Genomic DNA, 25,154 nt, shown 5'->3' on the forward strand with positions numbered 1-25,154 from the left:
CCTTTCAACTGGGAACTCACCTGAGGAGTGTAATGTAATGGGGTTTAGCCTTGTCTGTGTTACTCAGAGGGATTGAGAGATTGCCTACCCTATTTTTACCTTTCTTTTGTACAATTGCTGTTATGTTATAAAAGCATCAACCTTGCACAGTGCATGAAAGAGGTTTCTCAGGTGAAAACAAACCTTTAATGATTTAGATAAATCTTGACAGGAATCTGTGATGGATTTAGAGTGAGGTGAGTCTACTGCCTGTATCTTCTTGCACCCCAGCTGCTTTTGGGTGACTGGAATGCATGCACAAGCTGTCTCTGAAGTGAAACAATCATTTTAAGCAGGAATTATTTTAGGTTTTGCAATAGCTTTTGACAGTTTGTTTTGCTTGTCCTATTCCCCTTTCCATAAAAAAAATGTATACTGGCACTGGTTTCTGTTTTCTGCCCAGAAGGGCTGAGCTCAGCTCAAAGCAGGGAGTTGACAGAACAAGAGTTGGAATTTCACTCTGTTGGTACTCACTGGCACACCTCCCAAGCCTCCTGAAGGAAAGGGCAAACTTGACAACCAGCTGAACATGAGCCACCAGTGTGTCCAGGTGGCATGGAAGGCCAGTGGCATCTTGGCTTGTGTCAGGAATGGTGTGGCCAGCAGCACTAGGGATGGAGTACTGGCCCTGTACTTGGCACTGGTGAGGCCTCACCTTGAGCACTGTGTGCAGCTCTGGGTCCCTCACTGAAGGACAGATCTTGAAGTGCTGGGGCAGGTCCAGGGGAGAGCAATGAGACTGGGGTAGGGACTGGAGGGAAAGTCTGATGAGGAGAAGCTGAGGCAGCTGGGGGTGTTGAGCCTGCAGAAGAGGAGACTGAGGGGGAACCTTATCACACTCTACAACTACTTGAAGGGAACTTGTAGTCAGGTGGGGGTCAGGCTCTTCTCCCAGGCAACTTGTGACTAAGAGGAGAGGGCATGGCCTAAAGCTGGGCCAGGGAAGGGTTAGGTTGGCTGTTAGGAAGCACTTTGTCATGGAAAGGGGAATTAGACACTGAGATGGATTTCCCAGGGAGGTGGTAGAGTCACTGTCCCTGGAGGTGTTTAAGGAAAGATTGAATGTGGCACTTAGTGACATGGTCTAGTCCATGTGGTGGTGTTGGATCATAGGCTGGATGGACTTGATGATCTCAGAGGTCTATTCCAGTCTCAATAATTCTGTGATTGTGAGATGTGAAGTTAGTTTACCGCTCTAAGGTAGATTCTGGGTTGAAAGTAACTCAGCTAAGTGTCAAGCTGGTTTAATGATTTGGGAAAATGGGAGTTTGTTTACCCATTCCATTTAAAGTTGAAAGATGTTAACTCTGCTGGCTGGAGGCTGTTATTACCCTCAGATTGGATATCAGGAAGAATTTCTTCACAAGAAGAGTTATCAGGCATTGGAGCAGGCTGCCCAGGGAGGTGGTAGAGATGATTTCCTGTGTTTCTTTTTCTTTGTTCAGTATGGACGCTTCCCTTCCCATTTATGAGTGAACTGTAGGTTTATTTCTTGAGTCACAGGAGGGTGAGGGTTGGAAGAGACATCTGGACATCACCTAGTCCAACTCCCTTGCTGAAGCAGGGTCATCCATAGCAGGCTGCTCAGGATTGCACCTGTGTAGATTTATAATCTCTGTAGAGGAGACTCTCTGAGCAGCCTGTTCCAGTGCTCCATCACCCTGAAGAAAAGAGTTTTCTTCATGTTTAGATGGAACTTCCTGGGTTCCAGAGTGTGCTTGTTGCCCTTTGTCCTGTTGCTGGGCAGCACTGAAAAGAGTCAGGCCCTATTCTCTTGACCCCTGCCTGTTAGACATTTGTGGTGGTTTTAGGCTGTGCCTTTAAAACTTTGTTACAGATTTTAAGCAGAAAAGGAGAAAAATATAAATAAATCACTATTGGGTGTAAAAAGGAAAAACAAAAGGCTATTCTACACAAATTCATTGGGTAAATATCTGGACTAAGATGAGCTGCACCATAATAATTCTTTCCTTTTCTTGTTCTCTTCTGATCTCTGGCTGGTTTTGCTTCACTCAGGAGAGATAACCTGCTTGTTAGCTGGCTTTGGCTAAGCCTAACCTCTCTGCTCCCTTCTCTTGTCCCTTTTGTACATGGGGGTAAGGAAGGTTAGGGAGAGAGAAGCAAGCAGCTTCCCCTAGGGGTGTCCTTGTGCTGTTTATTAATTGTAAATACCTGTATAATATTGTGCATACTCTATGTTGAGGAGGTGGTGGAGTCACCATCATTGGAGGTGTTCAGGAGGAGACTTGATGGGGTGCTTGGTGCCATGGGTTAGTTGTTTAGGTGGTGTTGGATTGGTTGATAGGTTGGACACGATGATCTTGAAGGTCTCTTCCAACCTGGTTTTTTATTATTATTCATTGTATTCCATTGTAGAGTGTAGATTTTGCTTGTAAATACAGTTTCATCTGCTTCTAACTGAGTTGGTCTGGCAAAAGTTAATGCTGGGGGGAACTTCAACCCACCACAACATTGCTGAGCATTGAGAAGATCTCCTCTCAGTTTTAGTGGAGACTAAGTGTATCAAAGGGAAGAACACAGAGTCTTGGTGAACACAGGAATGGATTTAGTGCAGGTACAGGACAAACCCTGAAACTTTTGAAGAAGGGATCTTTCAAACATCATTGTGTGTAATGACATCATCTGGTGCCTGCTGTGTGCTCTTTCCTTTTGTATCCTTTCTGTTCTCACCCTCCTGAAACTGGGAATTAGATCTGATAGGGCAGGTCAGACATCGCCAACCTTTTCCTAGCTCCCTGCCTCAAATTAATTTCAGCTCCTGGTTTACTGCGATTGAGAGATGGGACAAAGCTTGATACAGGCAAAGTGTTGCCTTTATTGTACAAAGTCTTGTCTTTATATAGGCTAACATAATCAAAAGCAACTTGTGATTGGCGGGAGGTGGTCGAGGCCCCATCCCTGGAGGTGTTTAAGACCTAGTGTGATCTAGTGTGGGGTGTCCCTGCCCATGGCAAGGGGGTTGGAACTAGATGATCCTTGTGGTCCCTTCCAACCCTGAATGATACTATGATACTACGATTAGATGTGTCCCTGCGACAGTTACAGACTCATAATTGGCTGCTGAGAAATTGGCAAGGCTCAGACAGGTGTTAGACACAAGACAAACGATCACACATCTCTTATCTAAGTTCAGACAGAAGACAAAAGACTCTCTTGCAATGTTTACCAGCTTCTATTCTCAGGTTGTTGTATCACAAAGTATCACAGTATCACCAAGGTTGGAAGAGACCTCAAGGATCATCAAGTCCAACCTGTCACCACAGACCTCATGACTAGACCATGGCACCAAGTGCCACATCCAATCCCCTCTTGAACACCTCCAGGGATGGTGACTCCACCACCTCCCTGGGCAGCACATTCCAATGGTGAACAACTCTCTCAGTGAAGAACTTTCTCCTCACCTCCAGCCTGAACTTCCTCTGGCACAGCCTGAAACTGTGTCCCCTTGTTCCGGTGCTGGTTGCTAGAGAGAAGAGACCAACCCCTTCCTGGCTACAACCTCCCTTCAGAGAGCTGTAGACAGCAGTAAGGTCTCCCTTGAGCCTCCTCTTCTCCAGGCTAAGCAGCCCCAGCTCCCTCAGCCTCTCCTCACAGGGCTGTGCTCAAGGCCTCTCCCCAGCCTTGTTGCCCTTCTCTGGACACATTCAAGTGTCTCAATATCCTTCCTAAACTGAGGGGCCCAGAACTGGACACAGGACTCATGGTGTGGTCAAACCAATGCAGAGTACATGGGCACAATGACTTCCCTGCTCCTGCTGGCCACACTGTTCCTAATGCAGGCCAGGATGCCATTGTTGTGTAGCTTCCCTGAGTAACAATGGCCGTTGGTAATCAGCTAAATGCCTTTTTTCTCTCTACATAGCTGCAATTTGTTCCCAGGGTTTATGGCCCACAAGAGCTAAACCGTTTCCTTCTATCAGCTGAGCATTGCTTGAAGTTGTAGTCCCTAAATTCAGTCCATCACTCCTTGATCATCTTCTTCCTTGTCTCTGAGCCCTTTGCCAGGGAGTGAATGCTCATTGTGATGCTAGTCCTCTACTATCACTTCCTACACACTTGTCCTGCATAAGCTTCTTCCCACCCCTCTTTCCTCTCTCAGTTTCTGATCTGGGTCCTGCTGCATCACTGAGCATGTGAAATCTCCCAAGAAAAACAAGCCTTATGGAACAGAGCCAAGTTTCTCATGTGCTGGAGCATGACCTGAGAAGGGCCATGAGGATGATTAGAGGGCTGGAGCTCTTCTCCTACGAGGACAAACTGAGGGAGTTGAGGCTGTTCAGTCTAGAGAAGAGAAGGCTCCCAGGAGACCTAAGTGTGGCCTTCCAGTATCTGAAGGGGGCTACAAGAAAGCTGGGGAGGGACTTTTTACGTTGTCAGGGAGTGATAGGACTGGGGGGAATAGAAAAAAAAACAGGAATGGGTAGATTGAGATTGGATGTTAGGAAGAAGTTCTTCCCCATCAGGGTGGTGAGACACTGGCACAGGTTGCCCAGGGACGTGATGGAAGCCTCATCCCTGGAGGTTTTGAAGGTCAGGCTGGATGTGGCTGTGAGCAACCTGATGTAGTGTGAGGTGTCCCTGCCCATGGCAGGGGTTTGCAACTGGATGATTCTTCCATCCCTAACAATTCTATGATTCTAATTCTATGATTCTAAAAACTGGCTGATGCTTCCCCACTGGATGATCCTTGAAGCCCCTTCCAACCCTGACAGTTCTATGATTGTCTCCCTCCAAAGAGGCAAAATTATTAGAGTCTTTGGTTAGCTATTGCTGTGAACTTGGTATTTAGTCTGGCAGACATACCCTGTTTGGTTTATTTTCTGTCACCCCTCTTGGGGTGGAACTGCTCAGGTGGAGAAAAGCATTCATTATTTCCAAACCTGTTTTTCTTCCCACAGAAAAAGGAGAGTGAATGTTTACAGCTGAAGATCCTGGTGCTACGTAATGAGCTGGAGAGGCAGAAGAAAGCCCTTGGTCAAGAAGTGGCCTTGTTGCACAAGGAAAAAATTACTTTGCAGGAGAGAGGTGTGTGTGGAAACATTATTGCTTCTCTGCTACTCATCAGCTGATGATTGGAAGAGTAGTTTATGATTATGGTGGCCAAAGTGAAGGTGCTGGGGCTTTTTTTTTCCCTTGTGTTTTTCCGTTCCTGAAGTTTGCAGCCAGATAGAATCTCATCACCTTCTGTCTTCTAGTGAAGTCTGAACAGCAAACTTCGGGATACTATCTCTAAATAAGTTCTTACTGTGCCACCCCTCTAAAGGACTTCTCTTTGATCTCTGCTTAATTAGAATTTTATGAGAAAATCAGGAGAGCTGCACTGTACTACAGGAAAAGGTGACTGTCCTAGGCTGCTTCATGAGGAGTGTGGCCAGCAGGCTAAGAGAGAGGATTCTGTCCCTACTCTGTTGAGCCCCCATCTCTAGTACTGTGTCCAGTTCTGGTGTCCCCATCATAAGAAGGACACAGAGCTGTTGGAATGAGTGCAGAGGAGGCCACAAAGATGATCCAAGGGCTCGAGCAGCTCTGCTATGAGGACAGGCTGAGGGAGCTGGGGGTGTCCAGCCAAGAGAAGAGTCCAGGGGGACCTCAGAGCTGCCTTCCAGTTACCTGAAGGCATCCTACAAGAAGGCTGCAGAGGGGCTTTTCCTAAGGGTGTCTAGAGAAGGCCAACAGGGAATGATTCGAAGCTGAGGGAGAGCAGGGTTAGACTGGAGCTGAGGAAGAAGTGCTTCAGTAGGAGGGTGATGAGACTCTGGAACAGGCTGCCCAGGAAGGTAGTTGTGGATGCCTCCTTCCTGGGGTTGTTCAGGGCCAGGATGGATGAGGCCTTGAGCAGCTGAGTTTAGCTGAGAGGTGTCCCTGCCTGTGGCAGGGAAGTTTGGAACTGGCTGATCTTCAAGGTCTCTGCTAAACTAAACCATTCTCTAAGGTCCCTTCCAGCTTAGGCCATTCTATGATTCAGTGATGCAGGCACATTATAATGCCATGAGGGATGTCTTTTGTACCTGTGATTAGGATCATGGTTTAAGTGTTTGGAAGACCAAAATGCCTCTTTACTTTTTTTTTATAACTTACTATTTAAGTGAAAAACTTACATTAAAAGGAGGGACTTCTTTCCTGTGAGGGTGACAGAGCACTGAAGCAGGCTGGGGATCTCTTTCCCTGGAGACATTCAAGAACATTCTCAGGAACAGTGTGGCCAGCAGGAGCAGGGAGGTCATTCTGCCCCTGTACACTGCACTGGTTAGGCCACACCTTGAGTCCTGTGTCCAGTTCTGGGCCCCTCAGTTTAGGAAGGAGGTTGACTTGCTGGAAGGTGTCCAGAGAAGGGCAACAAAGTTGGTGAGGGGTTTGGAACACAAGCCCTATGAGGAGAGTCTGAGGGAGCTGGGGTTGCTTAGCCTGGAGAAGAGGAGACTCAGGGGTGACCTTATTGCTCTCTACAACTACCTGAAGGGAGGTTGTAGGCAGGTGGGGGTTGGTCTCTTCTCCCAGGCAGCCAGCACCAGAACAAGAGGACACAGTCTCAGGCCGCACCAGGAGAGGTTTAGGCTGGAGGCTAGGAAGAAGTTCTATACAGAGAGAGTGATTGCCCATTGGAATGGGCTGCCTGGGGAGGTGGTGGAGTCACCATCACTGGAGGTCTTCAGGAGGAGACTTGATGGGGTGCTTGGTGCCATGGCTTAGTTGATTAGGTGGTGTTGGATTAGTTGATAGGTTGAACATGATGATCTTGAAGGTCTCTTCCAACCTGGTCTGGTCTATTCTATTCTATTCTATTCTTGTTTTCTTTTACTGGCAAAGTGTCCTACAATATAATGCTCTATCACTGTTTCTTTGGAGCTCCCAAAGACCAAGCTACAGGGATGTTGTGAGAGTTAATACTTTATTGAGTCTAAAATTGTTTGCTGCTACTAAAAATGAGTTTTTGCTCTTTATTTATTTTTGGCCACGCAGGTATTGAATCACAGAATGTTAGGGGTTGGAAGGGACCTCTAGACATTGAGTCCAACTGCCCTGCCAAAGCAGGATCACTTAGGGCAGGACACACAGGAATGCATCCAGATGGGTCTTGAAGGTCTCCAGAGTAAAAGATTCTGCAACCTCTCTGGACAGCCTGTTCCAGGGTTCCAGCACCCTCACACCAAAGACATTTCTCCTCATGTTGGGGTGGAACCTCCTGGGTTCCAGTTTATGCCCATTGCCCCTTGTCTTATTACTGGGCACCACTGTGACACCCACCCCTCAGATATTGATAGACATTGATCAGATCCCCTCTCAGCCTTTTCTTCCCCAGTCTAACCAGCCCCAGGGCTGTCAGTCTCTCTTCACAGGGCAGATGCTCAAGTGCCCCAATCATCCTCATAGCCTCTGCTGGACTCACTCCAGCAGATCCCTGTCCCTCTTGAACTGGGGAGCCCAAAACTGGACACAGTATTTCAGGTGTGGTCTCACCAGGGCAGAGCAGCGTGGGAGGAGAACCAGCCTGGGCTGAGATGCTTTAACTCAAATAGTCCACAGGGAAACATATTGAAGGAGAATGAGGTTTCCTTGTTTGTATTTAGTTGGTGGGTGGTGGATAGTGCTTGAAGTCTTGCGTTCCTCCTGCTCTCTCTCCTTCCTCAGTTTGACACCAGAACATGAAAAATGGGCACCTCAGAATAAAGGAAGCATTATTGCCAATGTTTGTGTCAGTGTCTACTTTTCAAACTTCAGCTGAGAAAATCTTTCCTACTAATTTATTTTTTTTTGCTTTTTTCCCCCCAATTCCTCGTGTTGTTTAGAAAATGCATTTGGGATTGAACACCAGAAACTTGAAGAGCATAATGAATCCCTTCATGAGCTGAGAAAGGAATGCACTGCTAAGAGGTAAATGAACTCTGCTTTTTCTGCAGCTGGAAAGAAAATGCAGACTTCAGAGTGGGATTTCTGGTGCCACATTCTTCCTAATGTCACCCCACAACTTGTCTTTAAGTCCCATGCTATAGTTTGCAGAGCTGTAAAGTGATAATCAACATTGGCAAGTCTAGAAGAGAAGAAAACAGATGCTTGGTTGCATCTGAGGACAGTGGTAGGACTTTCAGGTCTGTTTTAGGGTTAGTTTTGTAAGGCTCAGTTGTCATAGGGGGAACTAGAGAAGGGTGGAAGTAGGTTAGACATCAGGAAGAAGCTCTTTACTTTGAGGGTGGTATAACACTGGCATGGGTTGCCCAGTGAGATGGTAGAAGCCCCATCCCTGGAGACATTCAAGGTCAAGCTTGATGAGGCTCTGAGCAACCTGCTGTAGCTGGGGATGTCTATGCTGACTGCAGGGGTGTTGGACTAGATGACCTCTAGAGGTCCCTTCCAACCCAGGGCACTCCGTGATTCCATTAAGATACTCCTGCAAGGTGAGGTACAGCTCAAGCTGAGAAGGTGCCTTTGGCTGCTGCATTTGTTAGGGTGGAATTACTTAGTTTTTTAAGGGAGAGGACTTACGACTTGGGAAAATACAGAAGAGATACAAGGGGTTGACAACTTTACTTCAAAGCTTTTGAAGACACTAATGGTTTTGGGATCTTTTCTCCCCAAAGAGAACTGTTTTTGAAGACGAATGCCCAGCAGACTATTCGCTGCAAGCAGCTGCTGTCAGAGCTATCCTACATCTACCCTATTGACCTGGTATGTTTATAACCACTTCTAAACCTGCTTGATGTGAAATGGAGGTCCTGTTTGTTACACTGTGCAGCAAATATCATGTTTTATTTGGGATGAAAGCTGCTCTTTACTCACGCTGTTTTATTCCAGCTTTTTCTTGGATTCAGTCCGTAGGTTAGAGGCCTCAAGGGAAGAGGATTTATGCCAGCATCTCTCCACTAGTCTCCACTATAAAAGTAAAGTGTTTGTAGCTGTAATTTAATGAATACTTTCCATTTTTGGTCACAATAATGGATAGTAACCCTGACAGTAGGCTAGGCTGAACTTTAACAGAGTGCACATAAACAGATGTCAAAATATTGAGCTCCCAAACCTTTTATATAATTAATTGATTAAATGACTTGCATTTGGGTTCTGAGTTAGATGAAAAGAGAACTAGAACACTTTCTCAAGGTCACTCTGGGGCTCAGTGAAGAGGTTTTTCATTACAAAGGTGCACACTGCGTTGGGTTAGGCCCCTTGGCTGGAGGGACAAGCCCAGAGAGTGGTGGTGAATGGTGCCACATCCAGCTGGCAGCCAGGCACCAGTGGTGTACCCCAGGGATCAGTGCTGGGCCCTGCGCTCTTTAACATCTTTATTGATGATCTGGATGAGGGCATTGAGTCCATCATCAGTAAATTTGCTGATGACACCAAGCTGGGGGCAGGAGTTGATCTGCTGGAGGGTTGAGAGGCTCTGCAGAGGGCCCTCGACAGGCTGGACAGATGGGCAGAGTCCAAGGGCATGAGATTGAACACATCCAAGTGCCAGGTGCTGCACATTGGCCACAGCAACCCCATGCAGTGCTACAGGCTGGGGTCAGAGTGGCTGGACAGCGGCCAGGCAGGGAGGGACCTGGGGGTGCTGGTTGATGGTAGGCTGAACATGAGCCTGCATTGTGCCCAGGCAGCCAAGAGGGCCAATGGCATCCTGGCCTGCATCAGGAACAGTGTGGCGAGGAGGAGCAGGGAGGTCATTCTGCCCTTGTACACTGCACTGGTTAGGCCACACCTTGAGTCCTGTGTCCAGTTCTGGGCCCCTCAGTTTAGGAAGGAGGTTGACTTGCTGGAAGGTGTCCAGAGAAGGGCAATAAGGTTGGTGAAGGGCTTGGAGCACAAGCCCTGAGGAGAGACTGAGGGAGCTGGGGTTGCTTAGCCTGGGGAGGAGGAGACTTAGGGGTGACCTTATTGCTCTCTACAACTATCTTCAGGGAGGTTGTAGACAGGCAGAGGTTGGTCTCTTCTCCCAGGCAGTCAGCACCAGGACAAGAGGACACAGTCTCAGGCTGTGCCAGGGGAGGTTTAGGCAGGAGGTTAGGAAGAAATTCTACACACAGAGAGCGATTGCCCATTGGAATGGGCTGCCTGGGGAGGTGGTGGAGTCACCATCATTGGAGGTGTTCAGGGGGAGACTTGATGGGGTGCTTGGTTGCATGGGTTAGTTGATTAGGTGGTGTTGGATGATAGGTTGGACACGATGCTCTTGAAGGTCTCTTCCAACCTGGTCTTTCCTGTTCTATTATTGTCATCAGATATTGTGCAGGTTTCTGTTTGTTGGTTGTTACTGTTCCATTCTCACTTTATATTGTTGATTTTTTTGTTTTTCCCCCCAACTTACAGAATGAACAAAAGGATTACTTTGTTTGTGGAGTCAAGCTTCCTAATTCTGAAGACTTTCAAGGTAGCTGGATATTTTTAATTGTAGTTTTCACAACTAACACAGCTTCTGAACTTCACAGTGTTATGTAAACCAATAGCAGTGGCTCAGGATCCAAATTTCTTCCTGGAGAGCTCTGGACTAGAAGAAAATTTATGCATTCTATATTCCTACTTCCTAGCTGGTACAAAAGAACTTACTGCTGACTCAGAGGAAAAAAATTCTGTTCTGTGACTTGGTATTGAAATAGGTTACCCAGGGAGGCTTTGGACTCTTCATGCTTGGCCATGCTTAAAACCCAACTGGACACAGTCCTGAGCAACCTGCTATAGCTGTCCCTCCTGTCAACAGCGAGCCCAGGCCTCTACACAGTTTCCAGAGGTGCCTTCCAAACTCAGTGATTCTGGAGAATATTTGTGTCTGAACTAAAATTCCATTGTGGCTACTTTCAGCCCATAAATCTTGCTGGGGCCATGTGCACCAAACCTTGTTCAGTTGGCTGCAGCTGGTGGAATTCACCAGTTGAGTGTCTTCCAAAAGTAAAGCTTTAAAGCTGCCTTACAATGTGGAGTGTTTTATAAGTCAGCTTCTGCTTCAACAGTCTACAGTGGCTGTGGAGGGACCTTCTTGTGGCCTTTCAGCACTGAAAAGGGGATCTAGAAGAAAGATGAGGACAATCTATTTATCAGGGCCTGTCATGACAAGACAAGTGGGTTTAAACTGAAAGAGGGAGATTTAGATTATCTAATCTAATCTTACAGATGTAAGGAAGAATTTTCTCCTTCACTGAGAGTGATGAAACACTGGCCCAGGTTACTCAGAGAGATACCCCAACCCTGGAAATATTCCAGGTGAGGTTGGGTAGGACTCTGAGCAACCTGCTCGAGTTGAAGGTGTCCCTGCTCACTCCAAGGGGAAGTTGGACTGGATGACTTCAATGGTCCCTTCCAACATAAAGCACTCTGTGATTCTACCATCCTGGTGCAGAAGCAACTGTCTCTATAACAGTTGTGGAGGTAACTGCTCATGTTCATCTACAGATGTTTGCTGTGCATTGGAACTTCATTAACAACTCTTTGAGAAGTCCTTGTTCCCAGTACTTGCTCACTCAGCAGGGCATGTGCCTTCTTGGGCAGAAAGCACAACTAAGTGTCTGACTCTTAAAAGCCATCCCAAAGGAATTAAGTTCTGTTAATAACATGAGTATTGGATGCTAGAATAACAGAGGAATGATCTTTGAAGCAAAAGAATCGGTCAGTGTGACAAAAATCCAGGCTATTGCTTTGTCTTCCTGGTTGCACTAAATGTGGTGGTGGAACCCAGTTTGGTAATTCTGGGGAATCAAGCAGCCCTTTCTCAGTGTGTTGGTGGAAAATCCTCACAAAAGAATGATTAATTCTTTATCACAGGCTCTAGAAATATTGTAATGTGAGAAAGAGTTGTTAAATATTCATCTTGGTTAAATACGCCATTAAATTTGAGCACCAGCTTTCTGACATTTACCTTACTTCAGCCTTTTAGTAGATAATAGCCCTGAAGGAAAGGTCTTGGGGGTGCTGGTGGATGAGAAGCGCAATGTGAGCCAGCAGTGAGCACTTGCAGCCCAGAAAGCCAAGCAGGGCCTGGCCTGCAGCAAGGGAAGCATAGCCAGCAGGGGGAGAGAGGTGATGATCCCCTTCTACTCCACTCTGGTGAGACCCCACCTGGAGTACTGCCCCCAGTTCTGGAGCCCCTATTACAAGAGGGATATGGAGGTGCTGGAAGGTGTCCAGAGAAGGGCTATGAGGATGATCAGAGGGCTGGAGCACCTCTCCTATGAGGACAGACTGAAGGAGTTGGGGCTGTTCAGTCTGGAGAAGAGAAGGCTCCAAGGAGACCTTCTTGTGGCCTTCCAGTATCTGAAGGGGGCTACAGGAAAGCTGGGGAGGGACTTTTTAGGGTGTCAGGGAGTGATAGGACTGGGGGGAATGGAGCAAAACTAGAAGTGGGTAGATTCAGATTGGTTGTTAGGAAGGAGTTCTTCCCCATGAGGGTGGTGAGACACTGGCACAGGTTGCCCATGGAGGTGGTGGAAGCCTCATCCCTGGAGGTTTTGAAGGCCAGGCTGCATGTGGCTCTGAGCAACCCGATCTAATGTTGAGGGGTCCCTGCCAGTGGTAGCAAGGGTTTGAACTAGACGATTCTTGAGGTCCCTTCCAACCCTACCAATGCTATGATTCTGTGATTCTATAATAGTAGAAATGTGTTAATAACTTTTAGAAGTCAACCATCTGACATGTATAATTTTTTTTTACCCTAAAAAAGCCAATTTTGTTGCAAATGTTAATCACTTTGTAAAAAGTCCTATTCCAAAGAGGTATTAACTTCTCGATCCTTACCATAGAATCTTCACACAGTGGCTTAGGTTGGAAGGGACCTCAGAGATCATCTACTCTAACCACCCTCCGTGGGTTAGTTAGACTTAGTTGCTTGAGGCCTAATCTAGTCTGGCCTTGAACATCCTCAGGGAGGAAGCATCCACAGCCTCCCTGGGCAGCCTATTCTGGAGTCTCACCACCCTTGTACTGAAGAACTTCTTCCTCAGCTCCAGTCTGACCCTGCTCTCCCTCAGTGTCTAACCACTCCCCCTTGCCCTGTCTCTAGACACCATTATGAGAAGTCCCTCTGCAGCTTTCCCATAGGCTTCCTTCAGGAACTGGAAGGCAGCTCTGAGGTCTCCCCAGAGACTTCTCTAGGCTAAACAACCCCAGCTCCTTCAGCCTATCCTCATAGCGGAGGTGCTCCAGCCCTTGGATTATTCTTGTGGCCCTCCCCTGAACTCACTCCAACAGTATATTGTGTGCTCTAATAGAGCTCAGTATGATTTCATAGTTGTGGTTGATCCCAATGGTCTCTTCCAACCAAAACCAGTCTATGATTCTATCATTAGAAGCTTTGTTAGAAGATCTTCTGTTTAGCAGATTTCATCGAATTGTCAGAGTTGGAAGGGACCTCAAGGATCATCCAGTTCCAACCCCCTTGCCATTGGCATGGACATCTCACACTACATCAGGTTGCTCACAGCCACATGCAGCCTGGCCTTCAAAACCTCCAGGGATGAGGCTTTGTAATGGGTTGAGGCAAACCCCCTCCCCACCACGCGCAGAAATAACGACTCAGACAAACGGATTGCAAAAGTGATGGAAAGTTTAAATAGAGAATAGTGAGTGTGTGCAGACAACTAGAAATACAGTGACAAGAGAGAGAGCCCAAAACAGACCCGGAGAGATCCCATCCCTACCTGAGGGTGCACCCAAAACCCCCAGGGCTCCTCCTTCCCCCCCCACTGCTAGGCTAGTCTCAGCTGGCCAGATCTGAGACTGCCCATCCCCCCGTGGCCTTGGGCCTAACCAGGCCCATGGCCGGGAGATCTCTCCCCCAGTTACCGGGTGGCGAGGAGGAAGGAAAGAGGAAGTGCCAGACCCCGCCGTAAGACTTATAGTGGTGCAAGGGATCATGGTAGGAAATAACCTAATTTCCTGTGTCCACCCACTGGGCTGGACTTCTGGACACAGGAAACACCCCTGTAGCAGAGGGCAGCCAGCCCAAACTACGACAGGCTTCCACCACCTCCCTGGGCAACCTGTGCCAGTGTCTCACCACCCTCCTGGGGAAGAACTTCTTCCTAACATCCAATCTGAATCTACCCATTTCTAATTTTTCTCCATTCCCCTCCAAGTCCCATCACTCCCTGACACCCTAAAAAGTCCCTCTCCAGCTTTCTTGTAGCCCACTTCAGATACTGGAAGGCCACAAGAAGGTCTCCTTGGAGCCTTCTCTTCTCCAGACTGCACAGCCCCAACTCTCTCAGTCTGTCTCCATAGCAGAGCAGCTCCAGCCCTCTGCTCATCCTCGTGGCCCTTCTCTGGACACCTTCCAGCACCTCCAGATCCTTCCTGTAATAGGGGCTCCAGAACTGGACATTACTCCAGGTGGGGTCTCACTAGGGTGGAGTAGAGGAGACTCCCTTGTGCCTCAGGCATGTTGTTTGTGTGGATATCTTCACTTGGAAAGAAGAAATTAGAGCCAACAGCAAGGAAAAGGCCCTAGATGGCTAGAGGATGTCATTTGAATCACAAGTCCGGTGGACATTCCCACCAGTTAAAGCTGCAAGGTTGAAACTTTAAAGGTCAAAAACTGACCTGTCAAAACAATGAGTTAACCTCAGTGCTTCCAGTTACTGGCAGAGAACAGAGTTCACAGCCTGGGGTCAGTGCCTCTCCAGCTGATCTCACTAAGCAATTAAATTGTGGAGGAATACAGCTTTTCCCTGGCTCTGCTCACACATCTCAGCTCCATCTAGAGAAAGGCAGAACATTTAAGGCTTCAATTTTCTCTTGGGGAACTTCTTTCACTTTTCCCCTCTTTTTTTTTTTTTTTTTTACCTTCCCCCACCAATCCAAGTGTTGAGAAGAGTAACCTGTAGATTTCAAAGCTCTTCTCCAGGCTGAACACCCCCAGCCCTCAGCCTGTCCTCACAGGGGAGGTGCTGCAGGCCTCTGATGAGCTTTGTGGACCAGCTCTGGACCTGAGGAGGTCTTTTTTCTATTTATGATGAGACCTCACCTGGAGTACTGTGTCCACATCTGAAGCCCTCAATATAGGAAGGACATGGAATTAATGGAGCATGTCCAGAGGAGGGCCATGAGAATGCTCAGGGGGCTGGAGCATCTCTGCTACATGGACAGGCTGAGGGAGCTGGGGGTGTTCAGCCTGCAGAAGAGAAGGCTCCAGGGAGACCTAAGAGCAGCCTGCCAGTACCTGAAGGGGACTGCAAGAAGGTTGCAGAGAGACTGTTTGCAAAAGCCTACATGGAGAGGATGAGAAGCAATGCCCTAAAACTAGAGAAGAGCAGATTTAGGTTGGATGTTAGGACCAAGTTCTGCACAATGAGGGTGGTGGAACACTGGAACAGGTTGCCCAGGGATGTGTTTGAGGGCCCCCCCTGGAGACATTCAAGGTGAGGCTGGACAGGGCTCTGGGCAACCTGATCTAGTTGAGGATGTCCATGCTGAGTGTAGAGGGGGTTGGACTGCATGACCTTTGGAGGTCCCTTCCAACCCAGACCATTCTATGATTCTGAGCTGAGGGCTCTTTAGCTTGGAGAAGAGGAGCCTGAGGGGTGACCTTTGTCATGTTGATAAAGATGTGCAGGGTGAGTGCCAATAGAATGGAGTCAGGCTCTGCTGGGTGATGCCCAATGACATGATAAGGGGCAATGGTGGAAGCTGAGGCATAGGAAGTTCCATGGAACCAAGAGGAAATTTTTTTTCCCTGTGAGGGTGACAGAAGACTGGAACAGGCTGCCCAGGGGGGTTGTGGAATCTCCTCTGGAGATACTCAAAACCCACCTGGATGTGTTCCTGTGTGATCTGCTCTAGGTGCTCTTGCTCTGGCAGTGGGGGTGGACTGGGTGATCCTTCGAGGTCCCTGCCAGCCCCTAAAGTTCTGTGATTGTCAAAGCTGTAAGGATGAAGTTGTGCTGGGCCTGCAGTGAAATCCAGCTGATAAAATAGTGCAATCTTTTCCTTGTTGTTGACAGCAAAAGATGATGGAAGCATTGCTGTTGCCCTGGGCTACACTGCTCACTTGGTTTCAATGATCTCCTTCTTCCTGCAAGTGCCACTCAGGTATCCCATCATCCACAAGGGCTCCCGCTCCACCATCAAGGATAACATCAACGACAAGCTGACCGAGAAGGAGCGAGAGTAAGTATGGCTTGAACAGCTTCTGCACCATCCTGAAACGCCAATCAAAAACCCTCGCCCTCAACAGCTTTTGCTAGGCTGAGAATCATAGAATCATTCAGGTTAGAAGACATCTCAAAGATCATCAAGTCCAACCTTCTACCCAGCACCTCCCTGTGGTGGGTTGAAACTTCTCCCTCCAAAATTAAATTTGCCAGACCAGCTCAGTTGGAAGGAAATGAAAGTTGGATTTACAAGCAAAACTACAATCTACAGTGGAATGCAATGAACAGGAGGGAGGTTCAGGGAAGACCTTATTGCTGTAAAGCTTTGCAGAGGTACCTTGACAGGCTGGACAGATGGGCATGAGATTGAACACATCCAAGTGCTGGGTTCTGCACATTGGCCACAGCAACCCCATGCAGTGCTACAGGCTGGGGTCGGAGTGGCTGGAGAGCAGCCAGGCAGAGAGGGACCTAGGGGTGCTGGTTGATGGTAGGCTGAACATACAGTGTGCCCTGGCTGCAGTGTGCCCAGGCAGCCAAGAGGGCCAATGGCATCCTGGCCTGCATCAGGAACAGTGTGGCCAGCAGGAGCAGGGAGGTCATTTTGCCCCTTTACACTGAACTGATTAGGCCACACCTTGAGTCCTGTGTCCAGTTCTGGGCCCCTCAGTTTAGGAAGGAAGTTGACTTGCTGGAGCGTGTCCAGAGAAGAGCAACAAAGTTGGTGAGGGGTTTGGAGCACAAGCCCTGTGAGGAGAGACTGAGGGAGCTGGGTTGCTTAGCCTGGAGAAGAGGAGACTCAGGGGTGACCTTATTGCTCTCTACAACTACCTGAAGGGAGGTTGTAGACAGGCAGAGGTTGGTCTCTTCTCCCAGGCAGCCAGCACCAGAACAAGAGGACACAGTCTCAAGCTGCACCAGGGGAGGTTTAGTCTGGAGGTTAGGAAGAAGTGCTATACAGAGAGAGTGATTGCCCATTGGAATGGGCTGCCTGGGGAGGTGGTGGAGTTACCATCACAGGAGGTGTTTAGGAGGAGACTTGATGGGGTGCTTGGTGCCATGGTTTAGTTGTTTAGGTGGTGTTGGATGATCGGCTGGACACGATGATCTTGAAGGTCTTTTCCAACCTGGTTTGTTCTGGTCTATTCTATTCTATTCTGTTCTATTCACAACTACCTGAAAGGAGGTTGTAGACAGGTGGGGGTTGGTCTCTTCTCCCAGGCAACCAGCACCAGAGCAAGGGGACACAGTCTCAAGCTGCACCAGGGGAAGTTAGGCTTGAGATGAGGAGAAAGTTCTTCCCAGAGATGGGATCCATCCATTGGGATGTGCTGCCCAGGGGGGTGGTGGAGTCACCATCCCTGGAGGTGTTCAAAAAAGCATTGGATGTGGCACTTGCAGCCATGGCTTAGTTGTCAGGAGGTGTTAGGTATTAGGTAATCTTTGAGGTCTTTTCCAACCTGGTTGATTCTGTGATTCTATGATTATGTACAAAATTTACAGTATTTACAGTATTTATAGGTATTTACAATTAATAAACAGCACAAGAACCCCCCCTGGTCAAAGACCAAGAGAAGCTCCTAGCTTCTCCCTCTCTGCCTTCCCCTTACCCCCCGCTACAAAAAAAAAAGGGCAAGAGAAAGGAGCAGAGAATTTAGTACCAAACCAATGCAGCCAAGGTCAAGCAGAAGCAAGTTAGTATCTCTCCCAGAGCCAAGAAGTGAGAAGAGAAGGGAGATGGTTTTGGTACAACCAGTTATAGTCCCTTATGTCTTCCAGTGGGGTTGTTCAGAATTATCTTTATTTTGGTTTTGACACCCAATAGTCATTTATTTACATTTTACTACTTTCTCTTCAAGATCTGTGAAAAACTTTAAAGGCATAACCTGAAACCACCATAATGGCCATTGACATGGCTGACACAGCACATCTACAGCTTCTTGAACACCTCCAGGGGTTTTGACTCCATCACCTCTCTGGGCAGACTCTTGCAGTGCCTGACCACTCTTGCAGCAAAGACATTTTTAACTGATATCCAACCTAGACCTCCCTTGGTGCAGTTTCAGGCCATTTCCTCTTGTCCTGTCATTAATTACTTGGGAGAAGGGGCCAACACCAGCATCAATCCAACCTCCTTTCAGCTGGCTGTAGATAGCAATAAGGTCTCCTCTCAGCCTTCTCTTCAGGCTAAACAATCCCAGCTCCCTCAGCCTGAGGTGACACTGAGTTTGAACTTGTTTCTGCTTTCACTAGCTGTGGGACAAGCTACTGAAGGTGGTTACAAGATGAGTTTCTCATCTTGTAATTCTGTTTATGGATGGAGTAGTTCAGTTTTGTCATTCTAAGTCTATTCATTACTGATTTAGTTCTGTTATTGATTTGGCTTCTAATAATGCTAGGGGAAAAAAACAACAACTTTATATAGGTAAGTTATGGCTGCTGATTGGAGGCTGCTGGCCTCTCATGTTTTGCTGCTGGCTGTGGGACTAAAAAGCAGGTAGCAAGTGTAGCTTTGCTGGGGATTTACTGCCAGTACTGGAGTTGTAGTTGATAAGTATGAGAAAATAAACAGCTTGCTTTAGTGCAGAGGGTTTAAATCTAGTGGGGAAAAAGGCTCTGTCAGCTGTTAGATGCTGGAACTCAATATAGAATTACACAATGTTTTGGGTTGGAAGGGACCTCTAAAGGTCATCTAGTCAGACTCCCTTGCAGTGAGCAGGGACATCTTCAGCTACAGCAGATTGTTCAGAGCTCCAAATAACCTGACCTGGAATGTTTCCAGGGATAGGACATCTCCCATCCCTCTGGGCAATCTGGGCCAGTGTTTCACCACACTGTGTAAAACATTTCATCCTTCTTTCTAGTCTGAATCTCCCTCTTTTAGTTTCAAACCATCACCCCTTGTCCTGGCATAATGGGCCCTGATAAAAGTTTGTCCCCAGCTGCTTTATACGTTCCCTTTAAGTACTGCAAGGCCATCAGAAGGTCTCCCTGGAGCCTTCTCTTCTCCAAGCTGAGCAACCCCAACTGTCTCAGCCTGGCCTCGCAGCAGAGGGTTTCCAGCCCTCCCATCATTATTATGGCCTCCTCTGGCCCTGCTCCAGCAGGTCTCTCTGCTGAGGCCTCCAGAGCTGCTCCAGCACTGCAGGTGGGGTCTCAACAGAGCACAGCAGAGGGGCAGAATCCACTCCCTGCCCTGCTGCCCCCACTTCTGCGGATCAGCCCAGGACAGGGCTGGCTCTGGGCTGGTAGCGCTCGGTGCTGGCTCAGTGCTGGCTCAACTCCAGCTTTTCACCCCCCACCAGCACCCCCAAATCCCCCTCCACAGGGCTGCTCTCCAGGCCTTCATCCCCTAACCTGTATCTATACTGAGAACTGTCCTGACTATTCAGTGATGAGTTTTTCACTTGTCCTGTAGTTGTTGCATTGCTGCTTGTGCCTCCACTGTTATTGTTGTGCTGCTAGGAAACTACATTGCTGTCCTCAAAGTCACTCCCTGAATGTCTTCTCCTGCCTTTTGGCTCTCTGCCTGTTTTCCCACTGTCTTTGCACTTGTGTGCTCTAAGAGGAAAATAGTGGCAATTAATGGTTAAGCTTCCCTTTGTAGCCTGCAACCACAGAGCTCCAAGGAATGCAGTGCTGCCCAGCTGTGGAAGTCCAGCTGCTCTGCTCCACTCCCCTGCATCTATGGGCGACTGCAGAGTCCAGTTTGCAGCACCAGGAATATTCTTTTTCCATGTGCAGGGTTTGAAAAAGGAGCACATGAAATGGTTGAGGGGAAAAATGTTGATCTTGCCAGCAGCTGTGTCTGTTGTGACACAATGGCTGTATAGATGTCTCCTCTTTGGAAGTCTGTAATCAGAGTATTGTAATATTTTAACCCTAATGCCTGGTCATCCAGATGAAGATGGAGGAGTCTCATTGTGCATGGGATCAGGATCACAGAATCACACAATGGTAGGGACTGCAAGAGACCTCTGGAGATCTAGTAAAATAGATTCACAGATTGCATTGGGTTGGAAGAGACCTTCAAAGACCATCTTGTCCAACCCTCCTTTAGTCAGCAGGGACACCTACAACTAGATCAGGCTGCCTGGTCCAGGGTTGTGTCACACTCAAAGTAAAGAAGCTTTTCCATCTGTTGCTTGGAATTGTCTGATTTCTGTTTGAAGCTTAGTGATGGGACATCATCCACAGGGACCTGGACAGGCTAGAGAGGTGGGGCCTAGGTGAACCTCATGAGGTTCAACAAGAGCAAGTACAGGGTTCTGCACCTGGGCCAGAATAATCCTTGCCCTCAATACAGACTGGAGGAGGAGGGGATAGAAGGCAGCCCTGAGGGACAGGACTTGGGGGTGCTGGTGGGGGAGAAGCTGAACAGGAGCAGGCAGTGTGAGCTTGCAGCACAGAAGGCCAAGGGCAGCCTGGGCTGCATCCAAAGCAGCACTGGCAGCAGAGCCAGAGAGGTGATTCTGCCACTTTGCTCTGCTCTGGGGAGACCTCACCTGGAGTGCTGTGTGCAGGTCTGGAGCCCTCAGTGTAGGAGGGACATAGGAGGGAACTGATGGAGAGGGTCCAGAGGAAGGCCATGAAAATGGTCTGGATATTGGAGCACCTCTGCTACAAGGACAGGCTGAGGCGGCTGGGGGTGTTCAGCCTGGAGAAGAGGAGACTGGGGGGAAACCTAGTAACAGCCTTTCAGTACCTTAAGGGGGCCTATAAGAAGGGTGGAGAGAGACTGTTTGCAAAGGCCTGCAGTGACAGGCCAAGAGGCAGTGGCTTCAAACTAGAGCAGAGCAGAGTTAGATTGGATGTTAGGAACAAGTTCTTTACTGTGATGGTAGTGGAACACTGGAACAGGTTGCCCAGGGAGGTGGTTGGGGCCCCTTCCCTGGAGATATTGAAGGTGAGGCTGCACAGGGCTCTGGGCAACCTGAGCTATTTGGGGATGTCCTTGCTGAGTGTGGGGAGGTCAAACTGGATGACCTTTAGAGGTCCCTTCCAGCCTGGACCGTTCTATGATTTGTGGCAGGGCAGCAGAGGTATTTACCATAAGAGTTAAACTCACTGAGGGCTTCCTGCTTTGACACAGTAAAAAATGACTGTGGAGTAATATCTTGCAAATTAATTTTGATACCCTTTTACTGACTTGTCCAAGCACTTCCTGGACAACTGGGTAGAATGTTAATCTGGTTTGCTTCAGTTTAGTTCTTTAAACATATGCTCCTACCCTTTCCTGCACATCACTTTCAGAAGGGTAGCAAACTAGAACGTTACTATCTGGAAAACAAATTTCTGCAGAGTAGAGCTGCCTCTGTGTGTGGGTGGATAGAGATTAAAGCAATTTCCTGTTGTCTGAGACATATTGGAAGGTTTAGTCCTTCAGGCTGTAGCCTTCCAAAGCCTTACAACTTAATACTTTATTTCTCAACAGATTTCTGAAATGGAGAAAGTTGAGCAAATTAAATGAATCCCTGTTGGGTCATTTACCTGTGTTCTGCAGGATTGTTTCAGGATTACCTCCTGCCTGAGATCTTCTTGTCCCAGCTATTGGAGAGTCAATCCTACCAACTCTCAAAGGACTTTGGTTGCTATTGAAAACCTCAAATGTCTTAACTTGGCAGTTTGCTTTCTGTATTAATAGCTCAGGTTTTTCACCTGCTCCTGACTTAACACAGCAGTTAACAGCCATTACTAAATCACATTTATTTCAGTCACCTGTCTTTAGCAGCTTTTGAAAGCCTTAGAATGGTTTGGGTTGGAAGGAACTTCCAAAGGTCATCTATTCCAACCCTGTCCTGCACTCAGCAGGGACATCCTCAACTAGATCATAGTATCATAGTATCAGTCAGGGTTGGAAGGGACCACAAGGATCATCTAGTTCCAACCCCCCTGCCATGGGCAGGGACACCCCACACTAGATCAGGCTGTCCAGAGCCTCATCCAGCCTGGGCTTAAACACCCCCAGGGACGGGGCCTCGACCACCTCCCTGGACAACCCATTCCATCGCCTCACCACTGTCATGGGGAAGAACTTCCTCCCCACCTCCAGTTTCATTCCATTCCCCCTAGTCCTATCACTACCTGAGATCCTGAGCAGTCCTTCCCCAGCCTTCCTGTAGGCCCCCTTCAGATACTGGAAGGCCACAATTAGGTCACCTCGGAGCCTTCTCTTCTGCAGACTGAACAGCCCCAACTCCTTCAGTCTGTCCTCACAGGAGAGGTGCTCCAGCCCTCTGATCATCCTCGTGGCCCTTCTCTGGGCACCTCCCAGCACCTCCACATCCCTCTTGTAACAGGGGCTCCAGAACTGGAGGCAGTACTCCAGGTGGGGTCTCACCAGGGCTGAGTAGAGGGGGAGGATCACCTCCCTTGACCTGCTGGCCACACTTCTCCTGATGCAGCCCAGGATCTGATTGGCTTTGCAGGCCGCAAGTGCGCACTTTCCAGCCAATCCCTGCCCAGCCTGGATTTGTGCCTGGAATTGCCTTGTCCCTGATACAGGACCCCGCACTTGGTCTTGTTGAACCTCATGAGGTTGGCTTGTGCCCACCTCTCCAGCCTGTCCAGGTCCCTCTGGATGGCCTCCCTTCCCTCCAGCCTGTCTGCTGCACCACACAGCTTGGTGTCATCAGCAAACTTGCTGAGGGTGCACTCAATGCCACTGTCCATGGCACCCACAAAGATGTTGAACAAGACAGATCCCAGGACTGATCCCTGAGGGACTCCGCTTGTCACTGGCCTCCACTGGGACATGGAGCCATTGACAGCCACTCTTTGGGTGCGGCCATCAAGCCAGTTCCTTACCCATCTAGTTGTCCACCCATCAAACCCATGTGTCACCAGTTTGGAGAGCAGGATGTGGTGCGGGACAGTGTTGAAGGCTTTGCTCAGGGCCAGGTAAACGACAGCAGTTGCTCGCCCCTCATCCGGTTGCTCAGAGTGCTGTCCAGCCTCACCCTGAATATCTCCAGCGGTGAGGCCTCAACTACCTCCCTGGGCAACCTGTTTCAGTGTTCCACCACTGTCACGGGTGAAGAACTTGTTCCTAACCTCCACTCTAAATCTGCTCTTTTCTAATGCCAAACCACTGCCCCTCATCCTATCACTGCAGGCCATTGCAAAAATTCCCTCTCCAGCCTTCTTGTATCCCCCTTCAAGATCTGGAGTCTAGCAGAACCTGTTGAGTAACTATGGTGAGGTTTTCTCAATGCTCAGTCTTCAGCATCATGATTACTAGAGGATTGAACATTTTACTTGGCTTTGTACTTTTGCTTTTTTGGCCTGCAGTGGTGCTCTGAGATCCATAATAAGAGCTTCTAAAACTGATGCTTTGGGGAAACAGCTGATGTTTGTTTTTGCCCTTGAGAGCAATTTCCTAACTGCACACGCTGACATCATGGACAGTGGCATTGAGTGCACCCTCAGCAGGTTTGCTGACAACACTAAGCTGTGTGGTGCAGCAGAAACACTGGAGGGGAGGGAGGCCAACCAGAGGGACCTTGACAGGCTGGAGAGGTGAGCCCATGACAACCTCATAACCAAATGCAAGGTCCTGCATCTCGGCTGGGGCAATCCCAAGTACCAATATGGGCTGGGCAGGGACTGGCTTGAGAGCAGCCCTGAAAAAAAAGGACTTGGGGGTGCTGGTGGATGAGAAGCTCAACAGGAGCCAGCAGTGAGCACTTGCAGCCCAGAAAGCCAAGCAGATCCTGGGCTGCAGCAAGAGAAGCATAGCCAGCAGGGGGAGGAAGGTGATTCTCCCCTTTTACTCCACTCTGGTGAGACCCCACCTGGAGTACTGCATCCAGTTCTGGAGCATCTATCACAGGAAAGATCTGGAGGTGCTGGAAGGTGTCCAGAGAAGGGCCAGGAGGATGAGCAGAGGGCTGGAGCTCCTCTTCTATGAGGACAGACTGAGGGAGTTGGGGCCCTTGTCCCATCACAACAGGCCCTGCTCAGAAGTCTGTCCCCAGCTTTCCTGTAGCCCCTGCTTAATGTACTGAAAGGCCACCAGAAAGTCTCCCTGGAACCTTTTCTTCTCCAGGCTGAACAATCCTGGCCTCACAGCAGTGCCTTCCCTGGTCCTGCTCCATCAGGTCCATGCCTGTGCTGTGCTGAGGACTCCAGAGCTGGCCCCAGCATTGCACGTGTGGTCTCAGCAGGGCAGATCCCCTTCTTCCAACTGCTGTCCATGCTGCTGTGGATGCATCCCCGGATCTGGTTGCTCTTCTGGGCTGTGAGTGTATATTGTCAATTCATGTTTTTCATCCCCCAGGCCCCCTAAGTCCTCCACCATGGGGCTACTCTCCAGCTCTTCATCCCCCAGCCTGGATGGATACCAGAGGTTGCCCTGAGCCAGGTTCAAAACTTTGCACTTGACCTTATTGAACCTCATGAGGTTTGCACAGGTCCACTTCTCAAGCTTGTCCAGATCAATTTGATTTCATAATATCTTTTGTGTATTACTAAAAGGCTTTTAAGTTTCCTCCCATAAATCTCCCTTCATGACTTTCTGAGCTACCAAGGTAAGGCAAGAATACAAAGTTCACTGAATATCTCATCGATGAACTTCTTCAGTCATTCCTTTCAACATCTCCAGTGTGCATTGAAGATGTAGAAAGAAATAGCAGCATTCCTCCACAGCTCTGGAGTCTGAAGGGTTTCAAAGCAAATGATGGAAATACACCTCCCAAATTGAAGCTACTTAAGCAGCATTTTCCTGCTTTCACTGACAAGCAAACCCATTTCCTGAATAAAGCACCTAAATTCTTTGGCACTGTTCTCGTGGAACTGAAACCTAACACTTCATCACAGTCTCATAAACTCAGGAAGAATGCTGAGATGTACCAATTCCTGAGATGTTCTGACACTGTCTGTCAAGCCCTGCATTTAATGCCTCTGTTAGGCTGCTGCCAGATGTTTGACTGAAGAGGAGCTTCCAGTTTGGAGCAAAATAAGGAGTGTTAGAGCTAGTGGGAAACACACTTTGTGCAATTGCCTGTGTTGGTGTTTCTGGTTTTGCTC

At 48.5% G+C, this 25,154-nt stretch overlaps 1 protein-coding gene across 1 annotated transcript in view; it reads left to right on the forward strand.

Moving 5' to 3' along the window:
- The window catches only part of UVRAG (UV radiation resistance associated), a 195,639-nt gene that overhangs the window by 86,045 nt on the left and 84,440 nt on the right, over positions 1–25,154 (forward strand). The window contains exons 8-12 of the mRNA XM_068139323.1: positions 4,959–5,085; positions 7,848–7,932; positions 8,637–8,724; positions 10,360–10,420; positions 15,978–16,143. Coding sequence (XP_067995424.1) covers positions 4,959–5,085; positions 7,848–7,932; positions 8,637–8,724; positions 10,360–10,420; positions 15,978–16,143 — 527 coding nt within the window. The remainder of the gene's footprint in view (positions 1–4,958; positions 5,086–7,847; positions 7,933–8,636; positions 8,725–10,359; positions 10,421–15,977; positions 16,144–25,154) is intronic.

This window comes from Melanerpes formicivorus, unplaced genomic scaffold (genome assembly GCF_026170545.1).
Source record: "Melanerpes formicivorus ecotype bairdi unplaced genomic scaffold, bMelFor1.0.p_v2 SCAF_1, whole genome shotgun sequence".
NCBI lineage: Eukaryota > Metazoa > Chordata > Aves > Piciformes > Picidae > Melanerpes > Melanerpes formicivorus.